We start from the raw sequence: 16,748 nt of genomic DNA, 5'->3' as shown, positions 1-16,748 counted from the left end.
CGAACACAGACTGTTGTTTTGGGTCGTCTCCCTGGCAACAGTGCGGCTCCGCAGCGCCCCCTGTCGGTCAGATACGTAACGACCATATAGTCCAAACAGCCCTCAACGTAAAGGGTATTAATCACTTGTGTGACGCAGATCTTTTACGTGGGTAATAGTAGCCTTTCCACAACATAAAATAAGTATTAAGTATGTATTAGCAACAAAGTACACTTCTTATACTAAAATTTTAAATACTTAAGCTATCAGATGTAACGTAGGATTGTCAATTTCAACAATAAAGCCTGTGTTAGATTGTTGGAGCATAATTACTGGTAAAGCCTCGCTTTAATGTTGCAGTGGGTGAAAGTGATGATAATTTCAAGCACTACGTCAGAACTCATAGGTCATTTGTATTTCATAACAATGACCTGAATCCGCACGGGGTATTAACTAAGGCCGTGTGTTGCGTAAAAAGTAGCCCACAATATTTGCCTCCAAAGTATTTGAAGTAGAAAAAAGTGGATCAGGATAGTGCTTAAGTAGGCTACATGAGTAAATGTTCCTGGTTACTTTCAAACAGTAGTGATAAATCACAGTAACAGTAAAAGAAATCTTCCTAAAGTAGAAGTATCATCAATGATGTACTTACCCAATCAAAAGCAAAACCAGTAACATGCATAATTGCTTTTTTCATTGAATTATCAGATCAATATTACTGATGCATTGACATTATTTTGCGTTGTTTCCCTTTAAATAGTCATGACAGTCTGAATCTGTGAAGTTGAGCATTGTGTAAACCCACAGAACATCACAAAGGTCACAAAGATACCAACTATATAAGGGTGCATTTTAAGGAAACGTGCATAAAATAATGCACAAGACAGAATATTCACATGAGGGATTAGTAGACCATCACACGGGAATAATATAATATATCTTCAGTGTAAACATAAAACTTCAGTGAAGAGTTGGAAAAAGCTCTGCATGTAGGATGTTTTTTGACAACTGCCTGAAAACAAGACCGATGCGCCTGCTCTGATGTAACATAACGTGGAAACAGGTGTGTTTCTGTGTGTTCGGGATGATCACAAATTCCTGACAACAAAGGAGTTGGCATCAACTGCTGCAGGAAGTTGCTGCAAAAGACACTGCAGATGCAGAACACCAGGATCTGATGACAGAGAAAAGCACATTACACGCAGGGGAAGGTGGCCAGCGAGATATCCCACAGCTGACCACAGATTTTACTTCCATGTCCTCCCCTCCTCTTCTACTTTTAGCCTCTGGTTACACACAAATACAAATAACAACGTCCACATCACAATCCTCCGGTAAACTTTAACAGATCACTAATCAGCCCATTTACATTTTTTTTTATGCCGATGGCCTAATTATAGTTGAATATATTTAGAAAAATTAGACCTTCAGCATACATGTGAACATTTTACCGTTATTTTCCACAATCCTCTTCACTCTGATATCCTCACATTCAACCCATATTAGAGCCTACACATTCACATTGATGAATTTACCTAAGTTCGTGTCACAGCACTATTAATCATTGCAAGCTAATGGGATCTACTGTCATTTTACCGCGCAGAGAAGAACAGAAACTGTCTAATCTCATGCTGCCTCAGAAATATCTTCTCCAAAGCCGCGAGCTGCCTTTTTCTTGCTGTATTTTCTATTAGGTTAATCCTTTCTGACACCTCTGTGCTTAACCTCTTTTCCTCATTAGGCTCTCTCCTGCCAGTTCCTGATTCTTAAATACTTAACGTCCTGGAAAGAGAGACAGTTAAAGCCCATCATGGTTTTTCAGTGATTTATTCCTATGCAGCTGGATTTTTTTTTTTTACATTGATCTGACGACCACAGGTGGAAGAAATACTCAGATACTTTAAGTAACACTAAGAATACAACAAAATCCTGCATTGAAAGTGTCACATAAGTAAATGCATATAAGTATTACACAAAAAATTTGTTTTAATTTGAATTACAGTTACAGTTTTAATGACTTGTATATCGTTCCTAAGGGTCTCTGCATACATTGTAGGGGTCAACAGATGATTAAAGGATGAGAAAAGAAGCACAAAAGTTTGGCTATGCAGATTTGTATTCTTTTTTCTTTGCTTTTCTGGTGAAATATTGCCATATGTATCTCTTTGGGCCTTAAAAAGTTAATTAAATGAAACAATCTGAGAAGTTTATAAAAGGAGATCAGTGTTTGGTTTAAATGCTAACAAGTCAAAGGTATTTGACTCAAAGTAGATGCTGCTTTTACTTTTGTGTGTGTGTGTGGGGGGGGGGGGGGAGGTTCACCAGCCATAAAGGTTGGAAACCATTGTTTTTTAATCCGTAACATGAAATTATAGTTTATAAATTTATCATTTTTAATGTAAAATCTTCATCTGAAAAGTAACTTGTCAAAGTAGATGTAAAAAAAATAGTGCAGTAAAAAGTTGAATATTTCCCTCTGAAATCAAAATAACTAGAAGTATATATTGAAGTAAAGTATCTCACAATCATAAAGTAATGGTTTTTGGTTTGGTTACTTAACATCACTGGTAAGGAGGGATGTTTGTTGATATGAATCGTGCTCACCTTCACACTGGGAGAAGTAGGACTGTCATTCTTTCTAAATTCATGTACTACTCTAACCATCAGGTTACCACCTACAAAACTTTTAGCACCAATGAAGAAAATCAATGTTTTTTCCATTAGATAGATTTTATTAAAAAAGGAAACCCAACAAGAACTTTTTTTTACATAATGATCAAGGATTTTTATTATCTTAGTCTCTTTCATCAGTTTCATATCATTACAGAAAATGTTATAGTACAGCGTTGTTCAATGTCTCCTCATTGCTTAATAATTTCCTTAGGAGTGCTGGTCACATATATCTGTACAATATGGTTCTTATTTTTTCTGTACATTTTTTGTGAAGTTGGTTAAAAAGGCTGTCAGCACTTAAAGAAGCTGTTTCTTTTCTTTCTTTTTTTTTTTCTTAAATAGTTGATCAAATAAAAGATTATTTTTCCCAGGTTCAACTCGCCCCTGGTGGGGTTCGGGGCAGAGTTTACACCAGGTCACCGTGAATATAAGGAAGCTTCAGGGTCTGGGCCGACTGGGGTGTGCCCCCTCCCCACCCACCTCCCCCGCCCAACACTGCCTCTTCCCTGCCCAGGCATTTGGCACTGCGCACATAAACAAGACTCACAAGATAAACAACAAGCAAAGCTCTTTGTGAAGCCATTATGATGCATACTAATGAGAGAAAAACAGAAGTGTCACCTTGATGGGCGCTCGAAAGAGGAAGTGGCCTTGATGTGCCCCTCTTAGCTGAGCACCGTGGGAGATCTGGAGCCTTCCTCAATGTTTTCTTCATTTTCAAAAAACAGATTATTTTTTTCCACTAAAGATGAGAAAATAATAATTTTCTTTTTTTGTCCTGGCAGGCACCTACAGCTGTCTATTAAAATGCTACTGCTATAGATAAGGTCTAGCATTGAACACACAAAGCAATTGCAATGAAAGGAACGAAGTTGCCTTAATATAATAATGATAATAAGAAGAATAATGATAATAATAATAAGAATAATCATAATAATATATTACAGAATAAATCTCTTTTTATAATTAGATTTTTTCATTAAAAGTTATATTTTCTTTGTTTGAAATACTATAATCTTTTTAAATTAATTTTTTCATATGTATCTAGGTTGTGATCAAGATGTTGACTATACCTCAACATTATCCAAATCAATAAAAACTAGCTGTGCCGTTGCATATTACAGAATAGTCAATGATATGTGGACATGCACCGTGAACCACCCATTCCAACCCTCGCTATATGACGCCACCTCTCCGTCACTGTGTGATGACATCATAGCCGGCCGATGACCATGACGTCAACCACCTCGCCCTTGTGCAGCTCCACGTATTGCTCTGTTTTCGGAGGTAGCATCAGGAGCCCGTTAGCACTGCGCATGCTCATCAGTCTGCTGCTCACCTGGTTCCCTGCAGCAGAGAGGAAGGAACAAAATACTTCAAATCACAGGTCTAAAGCACTGAGTGTTTTATATTTTTCACACATTTGAATGAAACTTAAACGAAAGGTGGTTCTGGTATGAAATAATGTCTGCTGACTGTTCCATATAGAGGGGTAATCGATATCTTTATTATTTCTCCCCTAAGGAATATTGAAACCCATTATGCCTCCAGAAAGTTTTTCACTTTGTTCAGACAAATATTATAATTTCTTGCTAATAATTACATTAAAATGCCCAAAAATAAATCACATTTTTGCATGACAAAGAAAACATGATACAACGTCTCACTAACTTTTTTTTTTTAGCATTTTAAGGAGTTGTAGATCAATATGATCCTATCAAGCTGAATATATTTGCTTTATGTGATATTTTGCTTGACAGTGAATGATAGAATGAACAACTACTGCCACCAACCCGTGAAAAGACACAGCCTAGTTGAGACATGTGGCTGTCGTACAGCGTTCTTCAGAGCACTGTTGCTGCTGGTGTTGATTTCTGTACCTGTGCTCTGAGCCCACGGCAGAGGCTCCTGGTGATGCCATGTCAAAATGCAGCGGTGGTATTCAGGGCGAGGGTCCAACTTCACATCACAAGACAACTAGAGAAAAAACAAGCAATGTGAATTCAGACAATGGACTATGTGTGAACACATCATCTTTATCACCAAGGATCTGTATTTTTTTAAAAACAGTTTCACACTCACAGTTTGAGGAGATTTACTGCATAAAGACATTTACTGTAGAGTCGACAAAATACCAAATTGACTTACAGATAATTTTCTAGAGTCCCTTGGCCCTTATTTTATTGGCCGGTGATGCAAACCTTGCTATTCTGGCACATATGAAGGCTAAAGTACTAATAACATTCTTGCTTGAGTTGATTATTTTGACTGCTAATGGCTAAAAACTATGATAAAGGCCACGAGCCGAAACGTGTTTGTCTAAAAATTAAATTGTTCGAGTTGACGAATTGACGAGTTTTGACCTCTTCACTCTTTTTTTCACTATCAAAGTAGGTAAAGCTGCACCAGAAATCCCCACAAAGCTTTGGACTCAGTAACATTTAATGTTTATTTAGCATGTATCCTCAAGGATTGATTTTCTGCCAAAACTCTGGAACACGAGTAAACTTTCCTACAACACATAAATGCAGCACAATAGTTAACAATTTAAAAGAATAAAAAAAACCTTCAAAAGGCAAACATCCCATACCTGGACCATCACCAAAATATAATTAGCTCGGATAAAAGATTCTATTCTAAAAGGCAACAAGGCAAACAGACATGAGTGAAAAGCTCCTTTACGTTTGCTGGCACACGCAAAGATTTTTCCAGAATACCATTTGACCTGGGTCTGATGCCATCTGCTTAGGGAAATTGTCTGGCTGCATCTGTGCTCTCAGCCCATCAGTACCACCACTAAGTGGCAGTAATGCATTCAAGTTGATTTCTAACTGCTCTATAACAGCAAATGATGTAGCACATTGCGCTCTGGATAGCGCCCATAATGGCAGGGGACCAAATCTCTGACTTGATGATGCGAGTTGGGGACGTACGCCGCGTCTGCTCAGTGTGTACGTTATTATTATGATTTCTCTCACTCTACAGTTTTGAATATTCATGACCTGGGTGCAGGCCTTCAGGTCAGCGTGGGCCGTGATTGGTTCCTCTGCCAAGTCAGAGCAAAACATTGTGGTCATACATATGTATCAAGCCGATGATGAAAATAGTATCAAAGCATGAGTTAAGATGCAATGGACTGCAATGATGCGCCCTGGAGCTTTAGCACAAACATAACTGTAAATATTCACATGTTTTAAAGTTTGTCTCTGCTGTAGGTTGTTGCATTGACACTCAATATGGGAAGAAAAATAAAGACACATCCTTCTTAAGATAAAGTCAAACAGGATTAAGAAAAAACCCACAACAATGACCGTGAATCATGATCCAACTCTGAGCCTTAGAGGAGACTTTCAGGCCGGTCATGAAGCAACATGAACACTTTCTGTACTTCAACATGTGATGAACTTGATGTGGCTCAGCCAGAGTCAGGCGGCCCTGGCTGCCTGGTTGTACGTCCTACCCTCGCTTTGATGATGGTTGGCCGAGGGTCCAAAATGCCCTGCATCTTCCTCAAGGCAGGGATGACAAAAAGATTACAGGTGACAACAGCGGACACGGGATTTCCTAGGTCAGACGGACGGGCGCAGAGAGAGGAGAGAGCAGAGAGAAAAATATGTGAGTAACATCTCTGCGTAAACAGCTGGGTGAATCACTCTTTCTCTCAACTTCACACACTACCTGGGAGGGCAAAGATTAGTTTGCGAGCACCGTCCATGTCCAAGGTGGCAAATGTTGTTGGGAGACTGAAAAAGAACAAAAGTTTACTTCAAAATGTTATGTTTACATACATATAATAACCGACTATAACTAAGAGCAGTTGTTAAATTCAGCACATAATAATTATGTTGTAATAACATAATTATAAATATGTTGTCGTAAAAATAAAGCAAATTCCTTTTCTTACCCTGGTTTCATGAAAACACGACCAAAATGGATCTGAGCATGAAGATCAATATCCAGCACCTGCTTAAGGTAGTCCTAAAAAAAACATTACAAACCCAAACAAAATACTGACGTCAGAACTAGATGTAGATAACATTTGGTAAAAGATTAAATGAAACTGTCATTAAGAATTAGACTGTAAATTAAAAAGTCAATTTTTGATTAAATATTTTAGTCTTCTTCATTAAAAACATCAGTCTAATAAATGAATGACCTCAAACCACCTATGAAAAGTTTCTGCTGTGTTTTCCGTTGAAATCATTTCTGTCATTACTATTCATCTAACACAAGGTGTCAGTGAAACACAACTCGACAACTGGGTTTTTGCACGTTGTGTCTCTGTACCTTCTCGCCCATGGACACTCCTCCTGAGGTGATGATGACATCAGCACGGCTGATGCCTTCATTCAGAGCGTTGAGAAGGTCATCGGGGCTGCAGGGCAGAGAGAAACATATACACACGTGTTAATCATCAACTCACAGGAGAGGAAATAAGGGCAGCAAGAGCAAAAGAGAGCTGTAGCTTTGAACAGGAGGAAATGTAGAAAGATGATGAACATTGTACTGGAGGAGAGACAAGTGAAGAAGAAGTTCTGGTAGAGACTAGATCTGAAAGCATACTTGTCTCCCACGATGCCCAGATTAATAGTTGGGTAGCCGTGTTCCTGGATAGTGGCCAGCAGGGTGGAGCGATTGCTGTCCCTGATCTTCCCAGGATGGAGGTCGTCTTCTGGGTTCAGCAGCTAAACATCAGGAAAAAGAGAATTTGGAGAATATTGTTTGTCTTGGATAGCAGCAAAATCCGGTGAGTGACAAAATGATTAATCAGTTGGAGGACAAGACGAGTTATTATCTTTGTTGGCAAATTTCCTTTGTTCACAATCACGTTACTATGTTTAACCCGCTCTTTGTACCAAATGGAATAGGCGGATTTTGCGATTACAAGAAAGTTTACTTGGTTAAGAAAATACAATTTTACAATTAAGAAGAGAACAATTTCTGAAGTTTCAAATTAATAATATCCATTTGTTGTTGCTTTTTGAGGTGCTTCAATCATAAGATGATTAACTGGCGCACTTTGAATACGTCAGCTTGGAGTCTAAATGAACCTGTGATGGGCATTTTTCACTATTTTGTCACATTTTATAGACTAACTGATGAAACAATCACATGAAAATATAATTAACTGATTTATAACAATCATTACCCGTAGCCCAACTTTCCGACAAAACTATGAGCACCTCACTACATCAGTTAAATCTGGAGGTCTTGTTGATAAATGAATAACTGCAGTGTGGTATAATGTGTGTTAGCTATAATTAGGAATTCATGGAAATCATCCCACAGCATAATGCTCTACTTTTCATAACAGAACTGCACAACTTCCGGATAAGGAAACATCAGCAAGCACTTCTAATTACAACAATTACTAAAGGAAAGCAACACCACAAATTAGCATACAGCTAATTTAGCATGTTTATTCTGAGCTTGTGGGCAGACATGCTGTATAGTTTCAGTTGTAAACAAGAGCTCTGCTCAGGTGTTCTATTTTCTACATGTAGGTCTCAGAAATTATGTTGCATTAAGATTAAAGAATATATCTAAAATATAGGGGGTAAAATTAATAATATAAGGTGCAGAGTGCTTAAGAATGAGAAGAAAATGTATTTAATTTAATCCCAGATTTCATCAGATGATCAGATCAGAGAGCAGTTGAGGTGAATATGCCACTATAAGGTTTAAAATGTCGTTGTAGGTGTAGGTGACTCGTGGATGTTTTATATACACTTTAAACACACAGTATCTGCGCAGCACGGAAAACAAAGTGTTACGCGCACCCAGAGTGTGCTGAGGATCTCCACGAAGGTTACACACCTCATGAAATTTAAACTGCATATCAGTCACAGAAAAAAGCACCAATGTGATTCCACTGCCTGAAAGAAGCCACCTGGTCAAAGATAAACACATTCTTCACAACTGAAAGCACACGTGAAGCAGCTGAATGCACATTCACTTCTCAACGTTGTTCTGGTGTCTGCAGCCAAAGCAAACAATGTTGATTGTGCATGAATATGAAACGAGGTATGCCGTCAGGAAAAATGTCACAACTGGTGTACCTTTTGCAGTTGAGGCAGAACCTTTTTGGCAAATAGAGAAATGGTGCGCATTAGGAGGCATAATTTCCCAAATTAAAAGAATACTTTTTCTTAACCTTTACCTCATTTCCTGTGGACATGACGGCCACTACAGGGAATTTCTGGACCTCCACCTCTGTGACTCCAACAGTGGCCAGGAGACCAATTTCAGATGGGCCCATATGGGTGCCCTTTGCCAGCACACACTCCCCGCGCTTGATGTCATGACCGATAGGCCTGTGGAGACATGGGCATTATACATTTAAAACCCGCATAAACCCTAAATGCAATTGCACTTTCAATAATAACCTAACAAAGACCTCAAAGTGTGGCATATATAAAGATTCTGCTGGAGACACTTTAAGTCATTATCATTATTTTAGTGGTAAATAGCGAGCCAAGTAACAATCAAGAATAAAGGCAAGCAGCAGAATTAAAATCAAATGCATGTTTTGTAAAAGTCTTTACACTGTATCCTGAATATATTCCTTACTGTTTATTATTTACACCCAAAATTCGGCAAACAAACAAATATATGGATGAGTCTAATTTAGAAGGAGTATTCTGAATTGTGTACCTCTTACAGCCCAAACAGTATATCATAAATACTGTATGGTGATTATGATTTTGCACCACAACAGCAAACAATACAGTAATGCACTTACCTGATGTCCTGTCCTGGACGAGCTTGTACTAGGATTCGTACCTCCAGCTCCTCTGTGCCCTAAAAGACAAACCATCTGTCAGATCCATCCCAGTGAACAGATTCCCATCAGGCCCGAGTGACTGTACTCGACCATGTCAGCGAAATTTAAATGAGTCAAACGTTACTGATTCCTTCACTGGTCGCTGTAGCTGCTGTTTAGGTGAAGTTGTGACTGACTTCATGTCCCACTTACGTCTTCAGACTCGCGGAGGAGCTCGGTGTCTTCCACCTGGACTACAGCGTCTGCCCCGCAGGGTATAGGGGCACCCGTCGTCACCCTCATCACCTGGCCAGGCATCACCGTGTGGGTGGGCTGTACGAACACCAAAGAGACGTACGTAAATCAAAAATGTCATCACAAACAAGGATAAACCGTGACAGACCAAAAATTATTTTAATTTTCACCTTAACTATTTCACTGTCTGACCTAATTTTCAATAGACAGTAGATGTCCCAGGAGCTTTGTGAGCATTCCTACAGAAGAAATGATCAATTGCATACGACTTGCATTTAACTTACAGAAAGGCATCTCATACAAACTGAAGGCCAATGATCAAACGGATCAGATGTTTGCATGTGTGTTGATTCTGTTTAGGACGAGAAGTCGATGTGGTCAGTAAATCTCTGTGGCCTGCTTTTGTCTCAGAGGTCTGATGTGTTTGTAGTTTGGCAACACTTTGACTTTCGAGGCCTGCTTTGGAGTGAAGGGCTTTTCATCACCTGCTAAGGGAACACGCTGATGTGCAATTACAGCTGGTCAAGGAACGAGGTGAAGGACAAAAGTGAAGCACTTTTTTTCATATCTAGGTTGTGCACGTGTTTGTGTGACTGTGTGTGCATGTATGTGTGTTAACGTGGACACAGACCTGCTCTCCAGCTTGGGACTCTCCAATGATGAAGCGGTCGCCCGGGCCGTCAGCCGCTAGAATAAAAGAAAGATTTAAAAGCTTTACACACGTGTGCAGCTGAAAACTTGTGTGAGTGTGTAGGAGTGTTTAATTTAGTTGAGTCATTTTAGAGAGAAGGAAGGAGGGAAAGTACGAGAGAAACTTTGATACTTGAAGTTATTTTCTTCTCATAAACAGACACAGAGTATTTTCAACGCCAGCAGATTTAATAATCGATCATACAGTTTGTATGTCAGCATTTTTAAAATCATGCACTTCACCTTAAAGTGTAAACAGACCAAACCCTTTAAAAGATGTTGCAGCCAAAAAACGGGCTTTCCAAATTACTTTTTTGTACTACTCTACTACAGACTGAAAAAGAAACTCAAATAGCCTTCAAACTTTAAAATATCTTTTGACTGAAAAAAATTCCTTTGTTGAGTAAAAAACTGTCACTTTACTTTCATTATTTAACAACTTTACTTAAGGATTAAACACTTCCCAGCTGGTTGTTTGGATGTAACATCAACCACTTGAAAATACTACTGATGACATCAGACACCTATTGTTGACGGAAAATAGCTGTTTTTCCAGGTTTTTGGAAAACTAACTTAAATGATACTAAAGACTTCATTCTCTACTTCCCTCTTTGGACGTTTCTGCTTCATAACTTGCAGCAGTCCCTTCTTTTATTGATACTATGTGGAGGTAACTATGCAGCCTTTGGGACCACCAGGCACCCGGGTTTAACTTCCCTGATCCCATGCAGCAGCTTACCCAGGGTTAATGCGCTCAGCTTCTGGGAGATGTTTGTGACAGCAGAACCCTGACCTTGGTAAAAGCGGAAAAATTCAGACCAGCTCAGGACAAAACACAAGCTTTATTGCCTCCTTCCACACCCACAGACTAAACTCTAAAAACTGCACATGTATGCCTCAACAGGCACCAGGCCCTCAGGACAGATGCATAAAATCCAGGGAGACCTGTGGTGTTCTGCTCCTCCCACTCCATCAGCGAGGGCCAACAGCAGATGTTACATACCGGAGTTTTTGAGCTGCCTGAAGCCAGCAAGCTGTCACCCTGCTCTCCAGGTTAACAAGGCCCTCGGTGCTCTCCAGGCATACAGCCATTGAATTACTGACAGGAGAACTCAACCAGCTTCACCTGGATCTCACCTACAACACGACTATAAGGAGTTATCACAGCCATAAGAAGGAAACTCTTTCAAACCTACATTTCTGAACAAACCCTTTAGCAGTTTGAGAGCTGTCTCTTGCCACAAGTGTCCACCTGGCAGCTGCGGAGGACAGTCCCCTTTATGTAGCACAGTGCAAAAAGGACCTCAATCTTCTTGCAGTTCACACTGGCAGAAGAGGCCCTTACATTGTTCCCGAGGCAGTTCTCCACTGCTCTGTGTCCTGTTCTTCACTAACTGGAACACTCAGGTCATTTGAGTGGGAAGAAAGACACACTGACCTGGTTAGTCCCTCAGGTGCATCAATGCTCTGCAAATACATCTGAAGAAAACACAGCAGAAACTCTGCGGATAACGTGCGCAGTGACAGTCACATGTACATCTCTGTGTGTGTGAGGCTGAAGGAGAATCCAAAGAAATGGTAAACGTTTTTATTTCAAGCTAATTTCAGACTACTGATTTACTAAAATGGTTCACATTTCTCATACTGTCATATGAATGTCTTATCTGTATTTGTAATATGTTAAGCAGTTGCTGGGAACAATCTGCAGCAATGTCCAATGAAAAACAATCAATAAAGCAAACAGGAAGTGAAACATCAGAAACAGGTCATAACTTCTTTTGATTCGAATGTCTCATTCACTATTTACTTAATTATCTAGTTTTGAAATATCTATCTTTTTCTAAACTGTTTTTATCATTATCATATTTTGACTACCAGCCATGTCTGTCATATCATGTGTGCATTATGGAAATGGTAGCAATATTTCCTTTTTTAAATACACTCTTAGTGTCAGGTCAGATGTTTGGACCGTTTCTCCTCAGTCAAAACGGGTCATTTGCAAGCCGTTTTAGTTTTGTCAGGTGATTCAATAACTGTTACATCGGACAGTTTATGGGTGATTTCTATTTAATAAAAACGTTCTCACTTATAACCAGGCAAAGTTTGAACTTATGAACAGCTGGTGCGACCAGCTGCAGAGCTTCCACTGTCCCATAACTGTTCCTCAAGACAACAACATGTGTTTTTTCAACATGTACAGTTCCCATCTTATCCACTATTTAAGAAATGGTGTCTTTGCTGCCAAAATAACAACTGAAGGGATCTGTGATGGGCAGACAGTAGAGAGTGGTAAAGAGAAGAACGAGGGAACCATATTTTACATCACCTGCCATCGTCTGTGGTACTAACCTCTCACAGCATAACCATCTTTGACAGAAGCAGGGAAGGGTGGCAGGTTGTCTTTGGCATAAACGTCCTGAGCCAGGACTCGACCCATCCCATCTGTGGGAGAAGAGGAAGAACATGGGCGTGAGGAGAGGCTGGATGAAGGGTGGCGGAGGGAGAGAGAGCAACAACTGGAGAAAGACAGAGAGACAGAGGCGGAGAGGGTGAGACGGTGCGTCCGATTCGGACGAAGATAGAGAGAGACGTATGCGCCGGAGGTGTGTGTGTATGTGTGTGTGTTTTAAAGAGAGACAGAGTGTGACACCACGCATCAGGATCTCTCTCTGCGTGACTCACCACCTGACCAGCACACACGGACACACACACACACACACACACACACACGCACACACACACACGCACGCACGCACGCACGCACGCTCGCACGCACGCACGCACACACACACTCTCTCCTTTTTCTATTTCAGTTTACTGCTTCACATACAGCAAGTGGAGGCTCACAAGTATACCTCTCCAAATTTCTTAACCACTTTCCGCCAGCCAGACAACTTAAAAAACCTCTGTGGAGGAAGAATAGAGACTCTTCGTTGAGACAATGGCTCAGGGAAGGAAGGAAAGACAGAAAAAGTCAGAGGGAGAGTGGGTGGAGGAAAAAAAAAAAATCCTGCCACTAAAATACCTTAAGCTGCTGTGTGGCTATATATAGCATTTCTCTGAGCCCTTTATGCTGTGATTATGTGGGTGTTAATATGAAGATCTAAGCTTTGATATCAATGAGTTGAAGGAAAAAAAAAATGATGCATGTACACAGAGGCACCCACACACACATACACACACATGCAGATACTAGATGACAGTAAAATGAGCTGCTGTAAATAATGCATCTCAATTGTAGAGGAAGACGCACGTGCTCATGTCCAATCCTTACATCTGTTTTAAGTCAACAGCATTTCATTTGAGATATTCTCGTGTATTTTCAGATCCGCTTCTCCCTCCAAGCTGCCATTTAAACAGCTCGTTAAAGCCGCGTGCTGAAGCAGAGCTGCGAATAAAAATAGAACAGAGGTGATGTCTTGTTGCAGCTGGAAAGTGTGAGTTTGATAAGACGCTTTTCAAAACACATCTTCAGGTATGTCCAGGTTTTAAAAGGTTTGTATAGTGGTGGATTAAAACAGAGGGCCCTGTTACCTCAACTATTCAAACAATGCTACTAATCCAATTCTATTCTATTCATATGGTGCCAAATCACAGCACAAGTCATCTCAGGGTACTTAACATAGCAAAGTCACTACCACAGAACCTCACAAGATTATAGATAGGAACCCAACAATTCAACAATTCCCACGAGTGACCGTGGGAAGAAAAAAAAACTCCCTTTTAACAGAAGGAAACCTCAGACAGAAGCGGGCTCAGAGGTGGGCGGCCATCTGCATCGATCGGATCGGGTCAGGGGCAAGCAGAGAGGGAAAAGAACAGCACAGATGACCGTGGAAATGAAAGGAATGGTTTAATAATATGGGAAATACACTTACTTACTTAAAACTGTATGAACAGATTGATACCGCTCTCAAAAACCCAGAGTTTCACTGAGGATGTTGTGTGTACAGGTGTTTCTAGCCTGTAGCTTAGCTAAGCTAACCTGCTGATGGTTGTAGCTTCACATGCGGCACACAGCATTACTACTTTAAAGTGTTCTACCTATTTTTTTTTTATTAACCGTTTAACTGTCAAAAACTTTATTTTACCACAAAATATTCTCTAAAATTAGACAACAAGGATAAAAATGGAATATGTATGGTGCATTGCCATGACAGTGAAATGAAAGGCAGATCCTTATCATTCCACATGCATGTCATGATATGGAAAATTGCAGAATGTACAACCATCTTAAAACTTTGACCGTATGCACTTCACACACACACACACACACACACACACACACACACACACACACACACACACACACACACACACACATATGCAGACTGCTGTAAATCCAGCAGGGGAGCTGCTTCAGCTGTTGTCTGTCTAAATATTTCATCTCTTCAAATCCCCTTTTCCTCTCCTCTTTACCCCCACTGTCCTCCTCCCAGCTGCGCTCTCGCAAAATCCTGCAGCTGAAGTCCCCCCCCCCCCCCTCAAGAACATGAAACATCACTTTACACCTGGAAAAAGAAAGTGTGCCTTCAACCATCATTGATCTGGAAGTCATGTGCGCCGTGGGCCATTATTGCCCCCCAGTCCTCACCGCGCTGTTTTCAGAGATGAATTAAAGAGTGTGTGTTTTCCCCTCTGGCCCTCGGCTCGGCTCTGTGTCACCCTCCGCTGGCACTCAGGCCAATCTGCCAGAAGGTTGACAAGACCCTCAGGTGCTAAACCTACTTCTCTGTGTATGTTTGTATCTGTGCATGTCTGTTTAGATATGGAAACAAACAATACGAAATACTGCAACAATTAACACGCTAAAAACACATTTTATTATATCAAAGAGAGTGAGAATTATTTAAAAAAAAAAACTGCTGTTTTATATAAACATATCACTACAGAGACTGAAAATGAATGTGAATGACAATTATTTTCTATTTAACTAATACATTAAATTATTATTTTGACCACTTGGGGGCAGCGGAAATAAGCAGTAAACACAATACTGGCATAGTATCACCTTTGATACCGTCTAGTATCTTACTTCGTACCATCTATATGCAAATAGTGTATGGAGACATATATTTCTATATAGATAACTTAAATATATTGAAAATATATACTTATATGTATATATATATAAATATATTTATATATATATGTTTTATGTATATTAATATATGAATTTTTTCATATGAATACAGAGAAATAAAGGCTAAAGCCAACATCTACTTTTGTCTCATTAACATGTTTTGATGCCTTAAATAGCAGAAACAATAGTTTTTCTCGACTGTTAATTTGCTTTTAGAGGGCACTGTGTACTACACCATGAGTACATGATGATAATTTAGCTTGTGTAAGTTTGCTTAGCTGCATCCACACTGTGCTACGACACAATAAAACACAGCAGTGATCTAAGGACTTAAAGAGGATCCAAAGTAGAGGGAAACAGAAATCCCACTCTGATCCTCTAAATGTTCCTAAAGATCAAAACACAATAAAAGCCTAAAAAGATCCACTATCAGATCAAGCATTGTCATATTCTATCTCAAGGAACAATAAATATATGAAGCGGCAGACTTTCTTATCATTTAAAAGTGTAAGTTTTCTGGACAAAAGCTTTAGAAAACAGAATGTGAGTTTGCTGTTTACCAAAATAAATTTAAATGCATAAAGATTTGTGTGCCGTGAGCTGCGTGTATGCACGTAGTAAGAAGTGAGCTCACATTTATCACTAGGAAAGGTTTGCTTGTCCTTGCAGCCAAGATAATTTCTGTCTGTGTGGCTGACATCGTGGCCTGCAGACAGAGACTGCTGATTCAGCGAGGTGTCCAGTTGTGGACAGACAGAGTTTAAACGCTGTCACGTGCACTTAGCAGGCGCATGTTGCCATCGATCTGAGAGCTGCAACACCTCAACATCCCAGCATCCTCAGGAGCTGATGTCAGCGGACGTCATGGGAAGGTGGAGAGGAGATGTCAAGAGGCAAGACAAGAAAAATTGGGGACATTGAGGTGAATGTGAAGAAGGTTTGCTTCACCTGCAGCAGCATTAAAGCTTAAAAGGAACCAAACATCTATGCTCCTCCTGCTCACCTCTGTAGTTGATGATCTCAGTGCCCAGGACGGCGGTCATCTCCAGCACAGTGATGAAGGCCTTGTCCATAGAGGTGAGGGGGAAGGGGGACATGCGGTGCCTCCGGGCCACCTTGGTGATGTCCACTGCACTGTGACCTGAGAACATGTGTGACATCACATACGCTGCCGTGAAACAGCAAATCAAACCATATTCCAAACATAGAAACAGAGTGTAGACTACATCTGTCATTGTCATTCATAGTTTTCAACAAAATAAACTTTTAGAAAGACAACACTATTTTTAAAGCAGTTTTTAAAGA

The 16,748-nt window shown here is 40.1% G+C and overlaps 1 protein-coding gene across 5 annotated transcripts in view; it reads right to left on the bottom strand.

Moving 5' to 3' along the window:
• Nucleotides 1–2,690: 2,690 nt before the first annotated feature.
• gphnb (gephyrin b) overlaps nt 2,691–16,748 on the bottom strand; it is a 94,767-nt gene continuing 80,709 nt past the window's right edge. For 2 of the 5 annotated variants that reach the window (XM_069161782.1, XM_069161783.1), the window contains 13 exons: nt 16,447–16,584; nt 12,710–12,802; nt 10,302–10,357; nt 9,629–9,748; nt 9,395–9,453; nt 8,813–8,966; nt 7,216–7,337; nt 6,940–7,027; nt 6,557–6,630; nt 6,331–6,395; nt 6,113–6,216; nt 4,533–4,629; nt 2,691–3,999 (listed from right to left, as the gene is read on the bottom strand). In XM_069161782.1, coding sequence (XP_069017883.1) covers nt 3,866–3,999; nt 4,533–4,629; nt 6,113–6,216; nt 6,331–6,395; nt 6,557–6,630; nt 6,940–7,027; nt 7,216–7,337; nt 8,813–8,966; nt 9,395–9,453; nt 9,629–9,748; nt 10,302–10,357; nt 12,710–12,802; nt 16,447–16,584 — 1,304 coding nt within the window. In that variant the 3' untranslated portion in view covers nt 2,691–3,865. Of the gene's footprint in view, nt 4,000–4,532; nt 4,630–6,112; nt 6,217–6,327; nt 6,396–6,556; nt 6,631–6,939; nt 7,028–7,215; nt 7,338–8,711; nt 8,733–8,812; nt 8,967–9,394; nt 9,454–9,628; nt 9,749–10,301; nt 10,358–12,709; nt 12,803–16,446; nt 16,585–16,748 lie in introns of all 5 variants that reach the window. The other 3 variants (XM_069161778.1, XM_069161780.1, XM_069161781.1) reach the window with 3 other exon arrangements.

The sequence above is a fragment of the Embiotoca jacksoni genome, unplaced genomic scaffold, assembly GCF_022577435.1.
Source record: "Embiotoca jacksoni isolate LCO1_2020_lvr unplaced genomic scaffold, fEmbJac1.0.p SCAF_29, whole genome shotgun sequence".
Lineage (NCBI taxonomy): Eukaryota > Metazoa > Chordata > Actinopteri > Embiotocidae > Embiotoca > Embiotoca jacksoni.
This window is presented reverse-complemented; position numbering and strand designations above follow the sequence as displayed.